This window comes from Echeneis naucrates, chromosome 4 (genome assembly GCF_900963305.1).
Source record: "Echeneis naucrates chromosome 4, fEcheNa1.1, whole genome shotgun sequence".
Classification (NCBI taxonomy): domain Eukaryota; kingdom Metazoa; phylum Chordata; class Actinopteri; order Carangiformes; family Echeneidae; genus Echeneis; species Echeneis naucrates.
Window position 1 is genome coordinate 10,096,862 of NC_042514.1, and position 22,131 is coordinate 10,118,992.

Sequence of the window (22,131 nt, forward strand, 5' to 3'; positions counted from 1 at the left end):
AAGTAAAGAAAAGATATTTTGTAGAAGGTTTTGCCCGTGTTAGGATTTAAAGTTCAGGCCCAGTTCCAACATCCAGCCTGAAAGACTCAGTGACCTGGATTCATTAAAGGTCTGTGATGGTTCAGGGAATTGTTTGGAGGGGGTGCTGGAACTGGGCCGGAACTGGGCTTCTATGGGCCAGTGTGGCACTTTGACCACACAGTTGGATGAGCCCCAGAAAAGGCAACAGCCAGTCAACAGTTAATTTGGTTTTGTTGGATTTAGTCCCTGCTCCAAACTCAGATGAGACCCCTCAGAACTCAGACTTGGCACTCATAGAAATCTCATTTGTTCCTTTTAATTCTCCACTGGTGGCTGCTGACATTCCTGACTTATTCTTGCAAAACATTTGCATCAGAGTCCCGCGGAACTTCTTGGCCCCAAAGACATAAACCAGCGGATCCATCGCTCCGTTCAGACAGGTGAGGGAGGAAGTGAGACGGTTGGCCAAGCTCAAGCCTCTGCGTGTCTGACAGGTCACATCAGGGTGGCTGTACCCGAGAATGAAGGTCGCCCTGCTCACGTGATAAGGCAGGAAACAGACCACATAGATGAGAATTACCAGACTGATGGTTCGCAGAGCCCTCAGCTTCACAGCTGGCTCCAGTCTGGAGCCCCGATGCAGGCTGTGGATGATGAGCAGGTAGCAGGTAAGGATGGAAAGAAAAGGTGGGGTGAAGGCAACAGCCAGAGAGATGAGTGCGTTACGTGAAGCCTTCTCTCTGTACAGCTGCAGACACACCGTCGCACCGTCCACCTCCACCGTTTGGTGGGTGACGAGCAATGGCGCCATGGAGACGGTAACCAGAGCCCAGAGAGAGAAGCTGATTATGTGAGCGTAGCGAGCACGACGGATCTTCAGCGACCTCACGGCGTGAACCACGGCCAGGTAGCGGTCTGCTGCCACGCAGGCCAGAAAATACAGGCTTGCATACATGTTGACATAAAACAAAAAACCAACCACTCTGCAGGGCACCTCGCCGAAGGGCCAGTGGCCTCCAGTGAGGTGGTAGGTGGCCCTCAGTGGGAGGATGATCACATAAGATAAGTCTGCAACAGCCAGGTGTATCAAGAAAACGTTGGCTGGGGAAGAAGTGCCACGCTGATGGCAGAAGATCCAAAGAGCCAAGCTGTTACCGTTCAGTGCCAGAAAGAAAACCAGGATGTAGAAGCATCCGAATAAAGTGTTCTCAGTTGTGGTTGTTGCTGCTGCACAGGCCACCGATGACTGATTGGACAGCAGGGACGCTGGCACCACAGTAGCAGGTTCCATCGTCTGACAGATGAGACAGAAAGTTTGTTAGATATTATGATAACTAAATGCTATTTTCTTATTACTCTGACAGCAAATTACCTCAGTGACAGGAAACCCCACCAGTTCAACCCCCGACTACACACACAGACACACACACACACACTTCAGCCGGGAGAGTTTCTGTCACAGTGCCGGTCTCACAAAGTAACAATACATGTCAATGTCCCTGGCTAATGTAGGCATGAGCTTTAATTGGATGATTAGCTAAGTTTAACCACAACAAGTACTGGACTTCCTCTACACACTCTTATATTCAGGAAATCTAATCATTATCTCGTCCTTCAGTTTTTAACTTGACCTCTGACCTTATAGTCTGATTTGTCAGCAGAATTTTTTTTACAAAGGCTGAATGGTTAACTATAAGAAAAAGTTTTTCTTTTATTTCTTTCTTGTAAACTTTGTGGAGATCTTTTCAGAGCTGTGTGGTGTTAACCAGAGTTGGGTTTCAAATATACTTATCACAAAAATCTAATGGAAATCTAGGCTGAATTAGTCTGAACATTTCAGTTATACTTAAAAGGAATAAGTTTGATATGCTGTAATATATGTTTACCACATATAACAATGCTGCTTTATGGGTTATGGGCCTCTGTTTCAGTAAAAAAAATCCCTACACACCTAACACTTTGTTAACATTATTCATTTCTCCAGCTATTGACACACCCCATAAAATAACCTCCCACTCGCCTGTTCCTCCAAGCTGTGATAGCCCGCTCTGTTCCTCTATCCTCCTTTTCTTCTTGACCTTGACATCGACACACCATCAGTGGGGTGTGAGCATCAAATCCTCAAAGGACTGAATCTCATAAAAAAAACAGCCTCTTTTAAACATTTGTTATTTGTGATAGCTCCAAGAACAATATGAAAATATGTGTAATGTCCTGCAGATGTTTACACAATTGAAGGGAAGGTCTCAAAAATAAAGTCAACGTCTCAGTGAAATTGAATTAATATGGGATTTTAAAAAATGGAAAAGGGACTGTCTCTGTCTCTTGCACTGCCTGGGCTTAATCTCTATTTCACCATCTAGCAGTCCAGACTTTGGCCCATTAGGAAGCACCCAAACGTAGCAGCGTGGCTCTTTTCAGTGAGTGTGCACACTGTGAATCCTGTGAGACCCACAACAGAGGGCATTTCCCAGACAAGGCTCAGACTCAGCACATTTAGGAGCAAATTCCCTCCAAAGAAGCGGGTTGAGTCCCGGTGAGGATAATACACCAGGAGCGGCAAAGCTGAATGGAAAAGCCTCCAAAAATACAGATCCCAGATGGATAATCCTGAAGCACGAGAATCCTGACTTATGCCTTTATCACAATGATCTGGGTAAGCAGATCTGTCCAAGTGCTGGTATGTGAGGAGTGTCAGCGGGGGAGACTCAAAATCCTGGCAACGGTCCTTTTCTGAGATTAGTTAGTACAATTTTATGTTGTTAAAACTTGTCACAATAAAACACAAGTAGAATCAAGAAAATTAGCGGCTCAATGAAATGCAGGTCCATTTTTCTTCTTCCAATCTTTATCTTAAAAAGCAAATGACAGAATGTCATCACTGAACACTCTGTGAACATCTGACAAAATCCCAGCTGTTGTAATTTACATGGCCAAAGCTGCACGTTTACAGAATAAATGCTGGCAACCTCTGTGGCATGAATTTGTTAATTCTACTATCGAACATATTTCTCTACAACTCTTTGTGGCAGTTTAATGTGGTGTAAACAATGACAATAATAGAGTGAACCACTCATGCACTTTTAGGAAAGTTGTCAAAAATTGAATCTGAGGAACGATTTCGACTCACCTAAATTTCAGGGATCTTCAGATGGAGAGGATGAAAAGGTTGGTGGACTTAGGAGCGGTCCAAAGTCAACAACAATTAGCGCAGGAGCAAAGGATTGTACAGCAGCTTTAGGTGGATCACACTGAGGACTGGGACTGGGAGTTTGTCTGCTGAGCTGTGCAAGAACTGAAGCCCTGCCACAAAGCGCGCTCTCCTATAACCCCCTTTTCTCTCCCTCAATATGCTCTTGGGAGTAAAACTGTAGCTCTTTTTGTGTCTCAACAAATTTGATAACAGAAAGGGAGTCCTGATGGGAGTATTTCGTTTGAACTTTGACCCCACCCTTTCTTTCTCCATACCCTACTCCTCAGAGAGCCACTTGTGCGTTCCACAATAGCTTGAGTCAGAGTAAGCAGCACACTCGAGCAGCGGGGAGAAGAATGGCATGCCTCAGTCGCAACGAGTCGTTGGCTATGACTCCATGGAAACCATGCCAGTGGCAAAATGAGTGCCTTACCCATGAACTCCTGCCATGCCACTTATAGATAGAAGATGGACTGTGTTGTCAATGGAGAAGTTTATGACTTAAGTCTTAGAGATGATCTTTTGTAGATGGTCTGCTGCATTCTAAAGAGGGCCCCATGCCCTGTAGGAGATCGAGTAAAAAACAAGGGGCGGTGGGGGGGGTGTCTTGAAGAAACAGAGGCCCTTGTTGGTCGCTTGCCTCCTGGGGCCATCCTGAATTGGAATGCCCAAAATAATCAGTCACATAGCCATCAGACAGATGTGCAGACCCACTGAGGCTGAGGGGGGATAATATTTCTTTCATACAAGAATTTCACAGCTGTGTGTCAGATACATGGAGCTTTTTCTTCTTTATTTCATCGATATGCAAATGGTATTCTATGGACTTGAATGAGGCTCCTATCTGTGCAGGACTGTGGAGACGCTTTGACACCACTATGCTGTTTATCTACTGCCAACTGCTTATTGGGACAGCCCCCACTTTTGTTAGGCTTCTAAGTTCTGTCTGTAGTACGTCTCATAACCCTGAAGCCAAACATTGCCTTGTCTAAGTGCTCCCTATCATAAGTATATCATTCTTCATACTGCTGTGAAGCTTCTATCAAAACAAGAAAGTGCTTCCACCAGCTGCTGATAGAAAATAATATGCTCACACAATTTTAAGCAGTTAAGTTCATCAATTTAGAAAATCTTTTGCTTTGTAATGTTCGGAGAGGAAAATCTGTTATTGACAATAAATGTCAATGCAGCATTTTCTCAAATGAGGTTGAAAACATTTCATGAACTGAAGACATTCTCTTAAAATATGGTTATTTAGAGGTCTCCTGAGTAATTTGAGAAAACTATTAGCAGCGAGTACCAACGTTTCACATCCTTCATACTATTTCATGCTATGGCACACAGCAGGCCAGCAAATAGGGATGTAAACATGATTAAAACAATTAACAACAATATGATAAAGAAATATTTCAACTGCAGAACTGAGAGAATAGAAATACATTCACACACAACAGTGTGCTTTTAATGAGAAACACACTGTACACGAACTTTTGTTCACTAGAAAATTCCACAGGGCACCTTTAATATTCTGAAAGGAGTATCAATATCAACAGTTAAATGCTGGAACATTTATAAATTATTGCAGTATTGTATTGTAGTACTGTGACAATTTTCTTCTATTATTATGTTTAATTTTTTTTTTATTTGTCAATTCAGTTTGGCTACTGTAAAACAGCCTTTAATTACATTTTTATACGACTGAGCTATAAAGCCTGACATTGAGTTTTTCACCAAGCAGCAAATGTTTGAAGCTGAACAACATGCATAACAAATAATTCCTTTTTTCCTCAGAGCACAAATTAAGCTAACCGCACTTTCGACAGAGCACACTTTGTGCACATTTGTAGCTCAAATATTGACGAACTGGTTTCTGGTCCTGTACATGTTGACATAGGAAGTTATAAGATCGTCCATCTTGTAACCCTTTTAAAAGAAGACACACACATAGAGAAAAGGAAATTAAAGGGACAAATTTTAACTTACAAAGAACTTACCGAATTTAATAACATATCTTACCAGTGATGTTTCACAAAGAAATTTGCTTCCCTTAACCAAACTTCCGACAGACATGTGAAAATAGGTGCTTCCACTGCACCAGTTAGCTATGCGGTTGTATGGATATTGTGCCAGAACATCCTTTACAAGAGAAAAGAATTGTTAAAAGACAAACGAGCACAGGATGTTGGCTGTTCATGACTATTTTTGATTTATTTTTTGAACCTTGGTTTTGGGATGGATGATTGTAAGTCCTTTCTTGCTGACGGCAATTCGCACAATATCTGGAAAATTTGGTTCAGATGTTTGCTAAAAAGAGAGGGAAACATATTCGCTGTAATCATGGCTCTTTCTGTAGATGTGCTATGCATACAATAGTGACAGAGGCTACTGAAGTATTGATAAGTAAGGTGACAGCTGAGACAAACAGGTGGACTCCAGATAGAAGGCACCTTACAATGCTGCTCTTACTCTTACCTTCACTTCGAAAAAAGCACAGCCAAAAGTGGGCCAGTGATAAACCACCTTCAGAAAAGCCACCTTGGCTTCATCTGCAGTCATATCAGCTTGTTTGCTATAATATCCAACAATACTCTGAAAATCAAAATGAGGAAAATATCTCAGAATGATTTAAAACTCTTGTTTTGTAAAAGTATTTGGACTGGGCTAATGAAGTTAATGATTTTCTAATCCCCCCCACCCCCATTGTGTCACAGGAGAGACTCAATGGGGATATTGTCGATATGAGCTATAATTATCATACTGGCAACCACTGTCTGTCATTGTCTAGTCAAAGTCCCCCCTTAAAGGCATTGCACTCATTTATCCCTATGAAATGAGCGCAAATTAGATACGTAAATATTCGGAAGGCATGGGGGAAAGAATTCAACATTTAACAAGCATTTTGTTGAAGAATAGTGACGCCTTTGGTCTTACTAAGGTGCCATGGACTAATTGGTCTAATTGACTATGATCTTCTCATAAAATCTAATCACTGTATGAACAGCTACCTCTCAGGTGTGCTGTGGATTTAAGGATTTAACATCATACCCTCTTCCACTCATTTTCAGACATGGTCTTCAATTGGTCATTGGGGACGAGGTCCTTCAGCATCTTGGGAATCATGGCCAACTGGGTCTTATCATTCCCCTTCATCCTGAAGAGCAGAGCTGCAATGTTGACCATGTCCTCTTTGGTGCACACATGGTAGCCTCTCAGATACTTAGGTAGCTCCTAGAAAATACAGCAATATGTTTAATGTTTTATTCCAATAATTCTCAATGTGGGCCCAAGTTAGACCTGTGAAGTTTTCTACTTCTACTTGACTGAGTGAGGAAAAAATGGCTGAAAGATCTCAGTCTGGTACTATAAGATCTTTACATCAGGATCATCAGGTTCATGGAAAGGTCTGTCTTTCATATCACGTGGAAAAACTGATCAGACTGGAAAATGTGACTGAGCTATAACATTCAAATGCACCTGAGGGAAATGGAAGATAAGATCGGCCTTTGTGTCTCTGCCAGGGATCACGTTGAACCACAATTTCCTCATGAAGTACACAAGGTAGGATATGTTGACTGGCCCAACTGCACAACAGGCACATGCACAAAATCAGGTGTTCCATTAGTAAAGACAGCGATCAGTCAAACATCCAGTAGTCACTCTCATGAAAAGATATTTTTTTACCATCTTTGATCCCCTTAGCTTTCTTGGACCAGTCAGTGATTTGTCTCAGACTGTCAAAAAAGTAATCTGCCTCATTCAAACTGAGGACCTGAAAGAAACACAAAGCTGTAAAGTCATGAACGAGTTTACAGTGAATGGCACAATTTTACAACACATAAAAAGTTTGGCATGAACCTTGTCATGTGTTTTGACAAAAATACTGAAACCATCTGCTGAGGTCAGGCCAAGCTTTTTGCTGATGTTCTGAATGAGATCCTTGACCCTGGTGCTGGTAGAAACCTCAAATACCTGCAAAAAGACAAGAAGGGTGAATTTTAAGTGAAGAACTCCTACTTATGTTCTCGCAGCGAGTTGTAGCTCTACAAAATGCATTTATACATTTTCATGTATAAATTCGTACCTCCTCTGTGTCATTGGGGAAGTGGATTTTGTGGAAGATCTGAATGCTATCCTGTTGCATGGCCTCTACCTCCACCTGGTGTGGTGGCAGCTTCCTGGGCTCCATCCTGCACAAATACAGCAACAGTTGAGCCATAGTTCTTGTTTTACTTTGTCATGATCGACACATGGTTCAATGTGGAGTGTATGCTCTATCACAAAATGAAACACCACATATGATCTGATCAACAATAACAATACAACAACAATGTCATAAAGTTTTTTGCACTGAATCCAAACCATATTCACATTTATTCCTGGAGGAGGGTTAGGGTTAGGACATGCAATTGATGCAATGCATCCGTATAAAGAGTTCTGTGGACAGTGTGAATATTACTGCCAGCAGTTTGTCCCTTCAACTGCTCCTTTTGCCCGAACAGACTATAGAGCAGCAGCTCCACCTACCACAGCGACAAAATTTTACATTTTATGAAGCCCACACATGAGGAACTACAGCTTGGCATTTCCTTTTCCCGACAAACCAGTCATGCTGTCGAGCCACGTCACATCATATTATTGTTGGCTGCTGCCGGGTGAGTGTTGAAAATCTCACACTTCTCACTTCCCTACAGGCTGCATTAGCTGCTCTACAAATGATCTAGCTGCTGTTTGCTAAACAACCTCTGATTGTAACAGTGAAACAAGCGAGGAGAGGGACGTTTCACCTTTCATGTCAAACACACTTCTTGAAACAAAAGGGCTGTGTTGGTGGCGTATCTGGAGTGTTGATCTAACCTTAGAGAGTTCTGCAGCCGCTGCAGGCAGTCGGCTGCCAAGGGTCCTCTGTGCCGTGACTTCAGAAAACGCTGAGTGTGCTTCAGCAGAGACTGACTGGGAGGAAACATGCCACAGCAGAGCCACAGCAGCTGCCAGCCCTTCTCCATGCTGAACCTGGGCGATGGACACCGCATAAAAAAATTATTTGTAAGAAACCCTGGAGCTCAAGATGGATGACAGTTGTCGTTTGTACTTGCAATGAAAAAAAGATTCATGAACATTGTGATACTTTTCAGAAATTAAACTGAAAAGCTGGAAATCTTTCCAGCTGAGGTGTCAAAAAAAAAAAAAAAACTAACTATAAGACTGACAACCTGAGAAGCAGACACATACCGGTTGTTATTGCTGGTCATCTGCTTCATGATCTGGCAATAGATCTCATCCCTGAGCGGCTCATATTGATTGGCAGGGCTGAAGATCTGGTCAGTGAGCTCCAGGGAATTCTGCACCTGCTTGGTGGGATAGTCTCCCATATATTTTAGGATCGGTTCAGGGCAGTTAAGGAGGAATAAAGACTTAGGTCAACAAGACAGTTTGTTAGATTAGGCTGTGTGCTGCCAGTTCTCGTTTAGCTTACTGAAGTTTGCCAAGATAATTATCCTGACTACAGTTAGTTTACTCATCCATATCACATATTTTATGGCCATGCTGGTGATTGTCTTGAAAGACTGGTGTCAGCCAATCACTGACTGCAGAGACTTGTGGAGACTGTACGGGTGAAGGCAAAGATTATTGAGTCAGCTGATGAGCCTGCAGACCTCCCTCCTCTCTTAAACACTTTACACAGGAAGTTCTTTTTTGTGAGGCAGGTCAAGTCACATGATTTGTGAATGAAACATTACCAATAATAAAGGAGTTGTAATAAAAACCAAGTGATGACGAAGACAGCTGAGCAGATTGGTTATCCACGGGATGTTCATCCTCTTTGAGACACAAAACTCCCTGATTATTGATACATATTTACTCCACCTGGTGGAGTTACCGTGTTACAAACTAAACCAATGAATTCCTACCAACAGGCGCAAAACAAAAACTTTGTGAGGAATGGTATTATTTGGTATAATTCTGGTATGTAGAGGATATCAGTGAAAGCCAGACATGCTTTGTGGCTCAGCTCTGAGTTGCCCACCAGTTTTCTGAGGAGGGGCTGTCTGATTGGCTCCCTGGAGTGGGCCCAGAGTCTCTCAGGAGCAGAATTCCTTGAGATCACCTGACGATTAACATCCTTAGTGGGCTGCCTGCAAGACAAAGGAACCAAGCTGCAGTAAGTGTTGTTAAGAGAACACTTTACTCCTGACATGAAGTAAAATCAAAGTGCATTTCCAAATACCTGAAGTACTCCTGGGAGAATTCCTTCAACGTAGCAAGAGGCAGTCTCTCCAATGTTCCTGTTTCCTTCTGGTTTGCCTGTATGATTGTCTTCCTCTGATTAGGAGGTAGACTAAGCAAGTTCTGAAAAAATAGAAACATGCAACACATTTAATACTCCTGTGACTTAAGAAACCACATACGAGAAGTGAAGAGATCCTGTTCATATCACTGTACCATGAACTCATTGGTGGGTTTGCTGAGTGTTGGTAGAATCAAGAGGGCCTCTGTGGGGACGGCTCCCGTTTTCTTTGTGCGCTCGATTTGGCCCTTTATCCAGCCGGACTGCTGAGAAAACTCACCGTCTTTGATGATTAGAATGAGCTCTCCTTTCTTAAAGCTGAGGAATGTGGGGTCATCTGCAGAGGAACAAAAGAAATCTGCCTGTTAGCAACTCACCAAAATAATCAATGAGGGGGATTAACACCATTAAGATACTGCTCCAGGTTGGTTATCTGACCTTGTCTGTTGACTTCCTTCAGGGCCACAGCATACTGCGATCGCTCTGCCAGTCCATTTATGAACATGGTAATCAGCTCAGTCATCTCTTCAGCTGCAGATCCACTCAGAGTGAAATCTCCTTTCAGTGTAAGCAGACACGCTGTCTGACCAGCAGCTTTTCCCTCCCTGCGTGGGTGGCATGGCCGAGTATCAATATATAGTAAATTTATTTATTTATGATAATAAGCACTTCACAATCAGAATTGGCATTAAGAAGTGGCAGCTAAGGCCCTGGCTGACAGTGGGCAAAATAAAAGTACATGTCAGCTGAGCGCAAAGACATACAAACCCCCTTTGACCACTAAAACACAAGTGAAACAACAAATTGTTGTCATTAAAAAAATGAATATGGTGTTTGCTTTTGCATTGAACAGATCCTTGAATTGGAGCAGTAGAATCTGTCTCTACCTCAGAGTATTGACTCCTGTCACTTCGGGGAAGGAGAGCTCCAGCAGTCTCTTCTCTCTTTCATCCAGGAATGTGATGCCAGTCCAGTTTATGGCCACAATGAATTTGCTCTTTGCCAGTGCAGGACCTGGATACAACAGGAATCAAGTATGTTACTGTCCAAAGCATAAACCTCTGCAGTAACAGAGGCTGCATCATCAGCCTACAGTTGAGCAACTCAGGCCTGCAACAACTTATCAGTTATTGATGATTCTTTTTTTTTTGTTTTGTTCCTTTTACAAGCTGCCAAATACCAAAGAGGTGTGTCCAACTAACAATCCAAACCTAAACGATGCACAATTTACACAGATACAAAACACACAAAAGAAGCAAATCCTAATATCCAAGACGCTGGAAACAATGTTTATCTAAGTAAGTATAAAAGATGCTCAATAGTTGCTCAATTTTACATCAGAGCTGTTGTATATAATCTTCCATTAATCAGACAGCTTGATTTGAGCAACTCATTTTTTAATTAGATTTATAACAGTTCTCATTGGTTGTCAATACAACCACTCTATAATAATTAAAATTAATACAATGACCACAGAAAATCAATGGTAACAGACGTTTACCTGACAGTTTAACAACTTCAAAGAACCTGGAGAAGAACATGGGCCACTTTTTCCGGGCAAAGTCCACCACCTCTGCCTTCACTGACTCTGTCTTTTGTTTTGAGCTCTGATATGTGCCCTTGTGTGATTTAAAGAAAACAGAGTTGTGTAAATACTGTGATCAGCAAATTCACTCCGCTGAACCTTCTGATATGTGAGGAGACCAACCTGAGCGTGAGCATTGCTGACCATTTGCACCCACTTGTCCTCTGAGTTGGCCTTCAGCAGAGATTCGTTGATACATTCCTCAACAGCTTGCTTCACATTTTCTGCTCTGCTGTCTGAGCCATACTCAATGTACAAGTGTTTTGCAGTAAGCTGAACAAAGTCATCCACCTGTGTTTAGTAAAAACAAAGAATTTATTTTAATATACAACTGGAAGCTTGGAGGATTCATTTTGAAGATAAGCAGTAGTTTAAGCTGCACCTTTTCACTCTGGTACTCTCCTGACTTTAGACCGTGGATGATCTGCTTGTAGATGAGTTCTGTGCTGATCTTGTCTTCACTACAGTTGTGCCAGGGGGTGAAAATCTCCTTACGGAAGAAGAGACGCCAGGGAGCATGTTGCTCCTGGCCTCCTCTTCTCCTCACTTCCTGCTCACACAGGGAGATCGCATCCATCACGTGCTCCTTCGTGGCACCCAGAGACCACACCTTCAGAACAGACAAACAATGGCTATAACTGATATCCCGAAATACTTTCTACATTATATATGTCTTGTCACAATCCATAATCTGAGAATAAATTCTTTCTTTATAAGCGAGTTGTTATTATGTAGTGTGCAGAAACTTAAACATCAAATATGTCTCAAAAATTAAGCAAGTTCAAGATTTCGAAGTTTATTGACTTGTTGTAAGGTGATGACCTGCAAAAAAATGCACTGTATAATTGTATATACATGTCTTGCTGGCATTAGCACTGGTAATTAATATGTATCATTTAAGGTTTACATATTTAAAAAGCCTCCCTCATATGTTGTAGCCGCGTACCTTGTCAAAAAGAGCCACATAGAGAGAAAAACCAAAAGTATCTTTGAGTTTGACTGTGTTGGATAGGATTTGGCAGATCTCTTTAGAGGTAGATGCTGAATCAACAGGCAGCTTTACTGAGCGCCCATCCATCAAAAACACAGAAACATTCATGGGCTTCTTTGACTTGTTTGCCTGTCAAGGAACAGAAAAAAGTATAAAGAGTCAGTTGATCGTAATGAAAAAAATTACAATGCTGTAATTCATCTTCCACTGAAATATGTCTCAGTTTTGTTTCTTTTCTAAAGGTTTTCACCGTGGTGTGGTCCGTGGATAATCCAGCATGAAATAAGATACTGTCAAGACCTCAGAGAAATCTTTAGCTCCACTGGCATTAGGTGTCTCAGTAATTGATTTAAAAAGAAAAGGACTAATTAAAAAGTTTCTCTTGCAAAATACCAAGTGAGATCCTGGGTTTTTCTTTTCATTGGAAGGATTATTTATGAAACATTTGTGAGAACACTGTATGTCAGCCTTAGTACCTGCAGCTCTAGCCAGGTCGGAGGCTCCCCACGCACTCCATTCGTCACAGTGCGCCGCAGCCGTTCGGCACAGTAGGAAGCGTAGCCTGCTGGACCGGAACGGATGAAGCTTTGCAGATACTGCCAAGACAAGCAATAAAGGAGAACAAAAAATGCATCACAGCATGTGCCACATAATTTATGAGAATAAAACAGCAAATACAACCATATTATTATATTTACCTTCATAAAGCGTGCAGTTGGGGGAAAAATGCCCAAACAGAGGGACAACAGGATCCAACCACGGAGGTAACTGCTGCGATTGTTGTTATCATTTAGCTGTTTGCAGATCTGACAGTAAATCTCATCCCTGGACAGAAAAAGACACAAATTTTGTATAACTAGAGTTTTCTGGAAAAATACTAAGTTATAGTTTTGAAAAGTAGCTTCTTTAACCTGAGGTCATGACTGATAATAGCATATCCCACAATAATGTGGAGTTTTTCCAGAGAGGTCAGTGGCTGGTCCAGGGTGGGTCCTTCTCCAGACATCACTTCACTGTCCTCCCTCACAGATGGAAGCATGGGAGTTTTGAACACTTCCCTTTGGACTGTGGACGGCTGTCTGTCTTGTTTATGTCTTAGCACCCTCTTAATCAGCCAGAAATAAAATTTTTAAATTGATATTATATGACAAAAAGGAAGATTCCAAATGTATTGTGTCCTTGGTTTTGGAAGGGTTTTTACCTGGTCCAGGCCCACCATGTGGCTGAGATGTCTGTCCATTTTTGAGGACAGGTCCTGTGACAGAAAGCGCTTCTGTGCCGATGTTTCCTGAACTTTGACTGGCTTCTTTGGCTCTGGAAGGTCTCCCATGAACCTCAGAATGATCCACCATACTTTGAGTGAAGCCTGAGGAATTCAAAACAGACATACTGCTGTGAATTTATGAAATTACAAAGTAATAACAACTGCAGTGACTAATTTAAGCAGCATGAAAAAAAAAAGAAAAATTTGCACCAGAACATCTCCTTCATCTTCATGGTAGAGTAAGGGCATCCGTATCCTTTGGCGGATGTGGGTGGCAGTGGCTGCTCCCTGGAAGAACATTGAGGCAAATTTGGGGAAGGAGTACTCATCCAAGTCATCATAGTCATCCCTGAGAAGATCTTCCTCCATGGGAAGGTCATCAATGTGTATCTCCTCCATAACTATCCTTTCCTTTTCAAAATTCTGAAAAAAGACACAGACATACAATGACCACCTGTCGAAAAAAGATTTTAAAGAAGTCTCTGTCACCTTTGGATGGCCAAACCTCATATCCAACCGGCGCTTGTCCCTCCTGGCCTGCAGTAATAGAGGGCAGGAAGCCAAAGATGTCGTCCACCATCTGCTGGTCTGTAATAGACTCTGATTGAGCTTTGGCCTCCATCTCTTTCTTCTGTCGCAACACCTCTTGCAAGTGTTTCTGTCTCTCCAAAATAGCCCGCTTCTCCATTTCTTTCTCTTTAGCAGAGAGGAGCAGCTGAAAGAAGGGATGTAATGTAGAAGGACAGCAGTACAGCAGACCAAGAAAAAGGAAATGATCATTCATAAAATTTTACTTACATGTCTTCTCATTTTCATGAGAGCTTTTCTTGCCAGCACACCTCTGGTGTGGGCCTGCAGGAGGATCACAGCATTTCTCTTACGGCTCCAATCCTTCCTGGCCAGGTATCCTCTGATACGGGCCTGCAGTATGACGGCAGCCTCCCTCTTCTTCTTATATTGGAAGTGGAGTTGGCGAGAGCGAACCTGTGCCTGTAGCCTTGCAAAGCCCAGCTGGACCTACACATAGAATGTTATTGAAGGTTTTATTTGCTAGCCAGGTCTGAATTTTCATTCAGATATCAATATATAAAACAGCGTCTCACCACTTTGTACAGTTTCCTGCCTTTGTATCCTCTCCAGGATTTCTGAATAACAAGAGCAGCAGCCCTTTTCCTCAGGAACTCTCTCCTATAAAATATTTAATATTTTAATTTAATATTTCCTATAAAACATGCAGACATGTAGTCACAATCACATTACCAAACCATTCATGTTTTTTTTTCATACCTGTATTTGTAGCCTCTCATGACCTTCTGGATCAAAAATGCTTTCTTGTTTAGTTGTTTCATTCGCCCCAATTCAAGTGCTGTGTCATGGAAGTCCTGAGAGAAAAGTCGAGTAATGTTACAATCATATTTAGGCAGACAAAAAAATCCACATATCTATGAAAGCATTTAATTGGATTGTGCAGCTTTGTATAGAATTCAAATCAAGTCAAATTTATTTTTATAGTGGCAAATCATAACAAAGTTACATCAAAGTACTTTACATATAGAGCAGGCCTAGACCAAAAAAAATAGGACAAAATAAATTTGAGCAACTTGACTGAAGCTGTAAACCCTAAAAACATTTCAAATCAAGAAGATTCAAAAAGTAAATTCAGATGGCTGAAGTTATTCAGTTTCACACTTGCACCACATTACCATTAACCACAGTTGTGCATAAAAAAAGGGCATCACCTTCAGGAAGATCTTTGTCTTGCCGATCTTCCAGTCGCCCTCTCCATTGAGAACAGTTTCACAAATACTTTCACAGCATTTCTGTTTACTTTCCTGTAAGAATGGGAAAAAAAGCAACCAGACAAACACAGCAAGAGAATTTAAGTAAATAAGTCAGGTGACAACTAATATGTAAAAACTTCCAACTCACTGATTTGGGATCACAAATGGAGGTCTTCAGAAGAGCACGGTAGCGATCCAGAAATTCGCTGAAGGTGTAACGTACAGGATACCCAGCTTTCCGGATCCTGATGGTTTCCATCATACCAGAGTAACGGAGCTGACGCATGCATAGGTCTCTGTTGAACACCTGAAAATGTAAGGCATGCAATCTTATTGATATGCAGGGGTTCATTTTGTGCTTTTCTTTGGGTGAAGATGTAAATATGATCATGTTTGGGTGAGCTTTATCTCCTCACCATGGGCTTCTTGAAATCATTGGGTTTAATACAGCGTATGAAATAAGGCTGGCACGCAGCCAACGTTTTCATCAGTGAATCCAGAGACTGACGGAACTGGCCACTGAGGGTTGCCACGTGCTTCTTGCTATCAACTGGTTGCTGTCAGACACAATCAAATGTCACACAGTGTAAGCAATTACATGTGCCAATGGTATGATTTATTTTTCTGATCGTATCTGCGTCCGACGCTGAAGCTTTTGACTGAACTGACCCGCATCCTGTATGTGGTGACCTTCATCTTCGGATTGGCTGGGTTCTTGATTGCACCCAAGCGTAGCTCTTTGTGAAACACCTCCTTGAGGAGTTTGCTGGTCGAGGTTTCCACCAACTGAATCAGGTCTGAGCTGAGGGTGTCACGGTTTTTCTCAAGGAAACCTTAAAACAAAGGCAGACATTATTAAAACATCATAGAGACTGTGTAGAAATTGTGTGCTTTAAGGAGCTTCACAATTACCTTTTGAATCATAGTACACCACTCCAGCAAAATGTTGGATTCCAAACTGTGTCTCATAGTTGTTTTTGGGTGGAATGTAGATTTTCCCTTTTCCATGGACCTGATTCATTTTTTGGAGCATGGTAGTATCTGTGCCCTGAAACGAACAAGTAGAGGAGTAAAACCTTTGTTTTGTCAAAATGAAATATTTTCAAGTGCAATGAGGATCGAGACCTTTGGGAAGTTGCTCTCTTCGTCAATAAGAGCCAGCATGTTCATGGGTTTGTTGGCCAGTACATCCAGGGTGGACTGGTTGTCTATATAGTCAATGTGCTTCCAAACAATGTTCTCACAGGCGTATTCTACCTGCTCCAGCTTGAAGATGTGCATGACAAAAAACTGCTGCAGCTGCTCATTTGCAAAGTTGATGCAAAGCTGTTCAAAGCTTAACAGTTCAACAAATCAAACAAAATCAGGTGAAAAAAGTTAAAATACTGTGTCCAAAAACAGCAACAAAATGTCTGTATTACCAGGAATGTTCCAACCACCAACCTGTTTTTGTCAAAGTTTTCAAAGCCAAAGATGTCAAGCAAGCCTATTGACTGTTGGACCTCATCGAGAGTCGTGGGTGGCTTGTAAATGGCAGAGTTGATTTTCTCCACGATCCAAATGAAAAGTCTTCCATAAATAGCCTGGATAAATAAGAATGAAAACAGGATTGTACAAAACGTATATAATGTAAAAATCCAAATATCCATAATACAATTCTCACAGTATCGTTTTATGTGAACTGTGAGGGTAGTCATAGTAAGCTATTGCATCAGCTTCTACGCTTTTGGTCATTGCTTTGATCTCCACTTCATATGACTTGATAATGTTAAGCCTGGGAAAGAACTTGGTTAGATTTTAAATTTTTGTCATTTGAAAGCCAAAATTGTGTGGATTTCATTAAAGGAGTCATGCTTTTATGCTGTTTCCGTTTTTTGTGCAAAGCTAAGTTCATAGGCTTAACAGACAAATGTAAAGCGGCATCTCTGCCAAAAAAACAACTTCAGTTTATTTTCCAAAATGCTTTCATGCTGTCACTACCATAACAGCAACAACCCCAGGCATCCATACATGCTCAACAGTTATATAAAATGTTGAAGGTCTGCTGTACCATGCTGTTGTGATACTATAACATCAGAGACATCATCAGCAGAGCTGGAGCTGAGCTCAGCCTGGAAAAGCAGCCTACAGCTTGGAAAGATAAAAACTGAGCCTTTTTCACAGCAGACATGTTGTACAGTATACATCAGTATCAAAATCACACAGTAGTAATAACAGAACTGTGGCTCTGTCCTATAAAAGTGAACCAGCATAAACAGAAGCAGCCAGTTAAATCTGTCATTCTTCATTTTTTTGTTTACATATAATGTTTCAAAATGTTTCACATGGAAGGCCTGTGTGGGGTCAAGTATCAGAAATGCCAAAATGGCTAAGCAATTAAGAAATTTTCCCATTTTCCATTCATTAAACTGTCATTAAACTTTTTCGCTTTTATTTTTTGAAGATTTGGTATGTTACATGTTAAAAAAGGCTTCATTTGTTTCTTAAACTAAATCTGCATGTCAAGAGCGACTGAGTCACCTTAACGAAAGCATCCCTGCCATCAATAGCCTGGGCAGGGGTCAGACATTTGGATACATTCTCCCTGGTGACCACAAAGGAGCGCTGCGTCAGGCTCTTCCTCAGCTCTTTGAGATCCACCTGAGAAGTGTGGGACACACAGACAGCTCTCGTCATCTCTTTTTATGTACTTATGTACTTTTATATACTACACAAAAACAACTCATACCTCCAAAAGTTGGGAGGCCATGCTGAAATGGGTTGACTTGAGGACCTCACAGCCCTCCAGGTTATTTACTATAGTGCCTTAAATTAAGAAAAATAATCCATATTTCAAAAGATAATAATTTTATACATGGAAAACAATATTTAATATCTACATACAAATCCTATTGCAAAGTGCTGCTCTTACTCTCAAAGTTGACATTGCCCAGATGAAGTATAGCAGCAAGCAGTTTGGAAATTTCCCAGGAATCATTCTCTGTGAATGTGAGGATCTTCAGCGCTGATTGGAAATGGGTGTACTCCTTGAGATCATCACGTCCTTCACAGGTGGTGCAGTTACCCTGGTAGGACAGTGGGACAGCATCACATGGTTTCAAGCCAAGTATTAAATCTGTTGACTTTCAATCTATGCATTTACCTTCAAAAGCCTTTAAACATACTCTTTTTTAATTCCAATTTTAAAGTTTCCTAAATCATGTCAATACCATGGTCAGATAGTTGTACTCAGCTGCAGTCCCAAGGGAGAGAATCTTCTTCTGCTCAGCTGACATGCCCATCAGCATGTAGTAAAAGATATGGTAGTTTCTCTCATCCGGTGTCTGCACAGGAAAAAAAGATGTTCTTTACAACAAGAAATAACTTGGACTGTACTGTTCATTCAGATGACCCCTTTGGAATACTAAGTTCCCCACCTGACGACAAACCCTTGATTTCTCCAGCAGGTACTGCTCAAAGCGGGCCCCATCGATGGCCCCACCTTTGGTGAAGGTGATGTCAATGTACTTCCCGAAACGACTTGAGTTATCATTGCGGATGGTTTTGGCATTGCCAAAAGCTGGGAGGACAATTGACATTTGATGAGACAATGGTGAACTAAGCTGATTATGAAAATTTCCACAAAACTTGTGATGTTTGTGACCTGCTTATACCTTCCAAGATGGGGTTTGCTTCAAGAATCTGCTGCTCAATCCAGGAGTGCTGTCTGCTCAGAGCAGCCAAGAACTGCAACATTAACTTGGTGCTCTCAGTTTTTCCTGCTCCTGACTCTCCACTGATAAGGCAGAAGGAAAGATAACCCATCATTAAGTTCTTCTCTGCTCTAGAAAGATTTTTGGCCTCTAAAAAAATAGATATAGATAGCATAGATATTAAAAATAGATACTAAAAGATACTAAAAATTAAAGCATTAATAAAGGGGTTCCACAAGTGTCAGTTTTAGGCCCTGGTCAGTCTATTAGTTTCCAAGCCTACATATGAGATGAGATTAAATTAGATTTATTGATCCCTCAAGAGGGAAAAGTGTTCATGCAGCTCACCGTATCAACATTACACACATAGATAGAAAGTAAAAAGAAGATAGATAGCAGAAAAAGATTTTATATGAATACTTGATTATTCTCCTTTTGTGTACAGATGACACCGCCTTATTACCTTTTGATGACAATTTTGATTCCTCATTTATAAAGTACTGATGAAAAAAAAACCCATATGTGTGTACACCCACATATATTGGAGTCTGAAGTCAGCTTCTAGTTTCATTTTGCACCCTACAAATGGAATTACCTTCTGTTTTTCCACAATCAAAACAACAGCTTTTGTCGTTTTGTTTTTTTTTTTTCATTATTAGCATTTGTTCTGTTTGCAAGCTAAATACTTTGTCATTTATTGGTGGCTTGAGGTAAATGTTTGTTTTATTACTGTAAGGCCATAGCTGGTGTAAACATACATTATGCAGACAAAACAGTGATGTCATTCTTATCTAAATCTGAGTCTAACAGAAATCCAACATTTTGTTAACTCTTGTTAGCTACCTTGTCTTTTATCATGTGACTGTAACTATTTCTAATTATATGCAAGTGATTTGATACAGCAATTTAGTTGATTAAACAGACTAAATGAAACTGTTTGGAACCTGATGTAGTCTGTGACTATCCCTGCAGTCTGTCAGCAGACAAAATCAGACCTGATGACGCAGCACTGGTTCTTTTGTTTGCGGCGCATGTTGAAAAAGCAGCTGTCTGCGATGGCGAAGACGTGTGGCGGCAGTTCACCCAGCCGTCGATCTGTGTACATGTTCACGTGGTCCATGGTATAGATAGGCAGCAGCTGATAGGGGTTGACTGCAACCAGAATGGAGCCTGTGTATGTCTTTAAACAGAGTGGATCGTTAACAATCACACAATAACACAAGTGTTCATGTGTGTACACAAGAGAATAATGACAACGTTATGGGATAAGCACAACATCAGTCTCGTGACCCCTTGTTTAGTCATGGTAGCAATGCACAAGGCACGTGCGCCAAACATATTTTGTTGGATTTTAACATTTCATGGAGTGATTGTTAGAGTAAAACTGCTTTAAAAGCCGTAAATGCTGACAATGTGACCACTAAGTGTAAGACAAGGGAATATCAGTCTTGGGAAATTTGGCACATGGCATTCAGCAGTAGTATTTTTATACAACAAAATGCTCTGATTCATAACTGAGCAGACAGTGCTGAGCTTTGATGGAGTGACACAAAAATAGTGGGACCCTGTCTTCCAACAGAGGCTCATTTGTCTCTATGGAGACAGCAGCACAATGATAAACTATGGGGCAAAGTCCAGGACAGAAAGCTATTTGCAATAAGGGAAGAGTAAGCCTTTCCACTGCAGGTTATAGAAGTCATAAAAATAGGTGGTTCAGAAGGAATCCAGAGAACAGAAACCTACATAGATGATGCCTTCCTTGTGCCGCACCAGGAGGTTCCTGAGTAGACCTGCCTCATTGAGATCCCCCAGTCTAATCATATCATTCACTCCCTCCACAGAGGTGGGGTGCATAGGCCGTATGCTACCCTCCATCTTCTTGTTGACCTTGTGCTCCTGTATGTATGTTATAAAACAACTAACATTACACGAGAGGCTTCATCTCATTTAGCTGTAACCAAAGCGGATCGTCTTGTACCTTTCCTTCATCATCAATCAGACGAAGCTGTCCTGTATCTATCACCTTCACCTCGGCCCCAATCGGCACCCCAACACCAGAGTCCAACCACACAAAGTCACCCTGGATTTGGGAAACAGAGGTCTTAGTACAAAATAACAAATTCCTGAAAGGGCAAAGATGACAATCAAGGCATGATGAGTTATGAAACGAGGGAAAATATTACAGACGCTCAGTCGTACCTTCCTCAAATGCAGCATGATACCAACATTGATCAAATCTATGAGGAAAATGAGACAATGAATACCTTAATCAGAATCAATCCAGTTAATTATTGACATGTTCCAATTGAGCACTTCAGTTGAAGTCAAAAGTGAAAAAAAAAAAGACATGAAACTTGGATACTGCAAGTAGTAATAATTAAGATAATAAATATGATTACAAAAGTGGACATATTTTTGTAATTTCTCACCTGACAAAACTTGTCACTGCTGCTGTTCTGGGAACTTTTCCTTGAATGAGTAATAAGCAGGAAGAGGAGAGATTTCCTAGCAAGCAACTCTTTATGGCCTTTTGACTTTGCTCCTGTACAGGTAGGGCCACCCAGTGTCACTAGGCACAAGAGACAAGGCATGCACTTCATTACAGCCAACAACACAACAACAAGCTGACAATAACAGCTGCTAATTTGTTTTGAAATATCTGGTGTAAGGATAACAAACTGATTATTCAAAAAGTTAAAAAAAAAAAAAAAAGTTCAACATTGTTTCACATCAACAGAAGTCTAGAAAGTTGAATGGACAAGGGACTGAAACATTCAACTTTGCTCATTTTCTTCTTTTCACCCTGAATAATGCTGGACACTGTTCAAATGTATCCATTAGAAACAGACCCTTAGGGAGGCAGAAACAGCTGAAAGGATAAAAATTGATAACCCACATACTTCTATATGACTGATCTAAAAACCCAGATGTCATCAGCAAACCATGGTCAGCAAAATATTGTTGGAGATAATTTTAGCAGATAATAAAAAGGAATGACTGCTATAGGACCATAAAGTCCGGGATATCCACTCTGGTTGGCCAGGAAATGCTTCATAGAGACAAATCAAACTCAACCACAAACTTTAAACGCTGCAAATCCTTTTGTCAAATTCTCGATCTAATCCCTTTGGATCATCTGATGGATTAGACTGTTTCTTCCTAATATTTAATAACAAGGAAATAATAGTATGCAAAAGGTCATGTCTGGCCATGTTCCCCAACACGATCTCTGATAATAGTGGCAAAGCAATAATCGTGCTCTTTCATAATCTCTCCCTAGGTGTGGTCTGTGTATTCAGTGTGCCTGGCACCAGGCAA

General features: G+C 41.1%; 2 protein-coding genes across 2 annotated transcripts; both read right to left on the minus strand.

Annotated features, from left to right (window-relative positions):
• Nucleotides 1-292: 292 nt before the first annotated feature.
• On the minus strand, nt 293-3,273 carry gpr17 (G protein-coupled receptor 17). Its single transcript, XM_029500796.1, has 2 exons — nt 3,152-3,273; nt 293-1,315 (listed from the first exon to the last, which is right to left on the minus strand). The coding sequence occupies exon 2, from the start codon at nt 1,310-1,312 to the stop codon at nt 293-295; it is 1,020 nt and encodes a 339-aa protein (XP_029356656.1). The 5' UTR covers nt 1,313-1,315; nt 3,152-3,273.
• Nucleotides 3,274-4,685: 1,412 nt separating this feature from the next.
• myo7ba (myosin VIIBa) lies at nt 4,686-21,364 on the minus strand. Its single transcript, XM_029499286.1, is given in 47 exon segments — nt 4,686-5,137; nt 5,231-5,350; nt 5,435-5,518; nt 5,687-5,803; nt 6,260-6,442; nt 6,689-6,795; nt 6,896-6,983; nt 7,070-7,183; nt 7,296-7,401; nt 8,069-8,224; nt 8,444-8,597; nt 9,194-9,348; nt 9,441-9,562; nt 9,656-9,837; nt 9,939-10,105; nt 10,388-10,514; nt 11,002-11,119; nt 11,209-11,376; nt 11,468-11,695; nt 12,032-12,205; nt 12,553-12,672; nt 12,775-12,901; nt 12,988-13,181; nt 13,278-13,442; nt 13,551-13,763; nt 13,846-14,055; nt 14,139-14,357; nt 14,444-14,528; nt 14,628-14,722; nt 15,080-15,172; nt 15,270-15,527; nt 15,529-15,678; nt 15,791-15,954; nt 16,034-16,169; nt 16,247-16,457; nt 16,565-16,704; nt 17,642-17,761; nt 17,850-17,926; nt 18,033-18,186; nt 18,331-18,444; nt 18,538-18,680; nt 18,775-18,896; nt 19,809-19,993; nt 20,557-20,709; nt 20,792-20,893; nt 21,013-21,050; nt 21,243-21,364. Coding segments are annotated over 46 exon segments (6,513 nt in total). The 5' UTR covers nt 21,031-21,050; nt 21,243-21,364; the 3' UTR covers nt 4,686-5,062.
• Between the last annotated feature and the right edge of the window lie 767 nt (nt 21,365-22,131).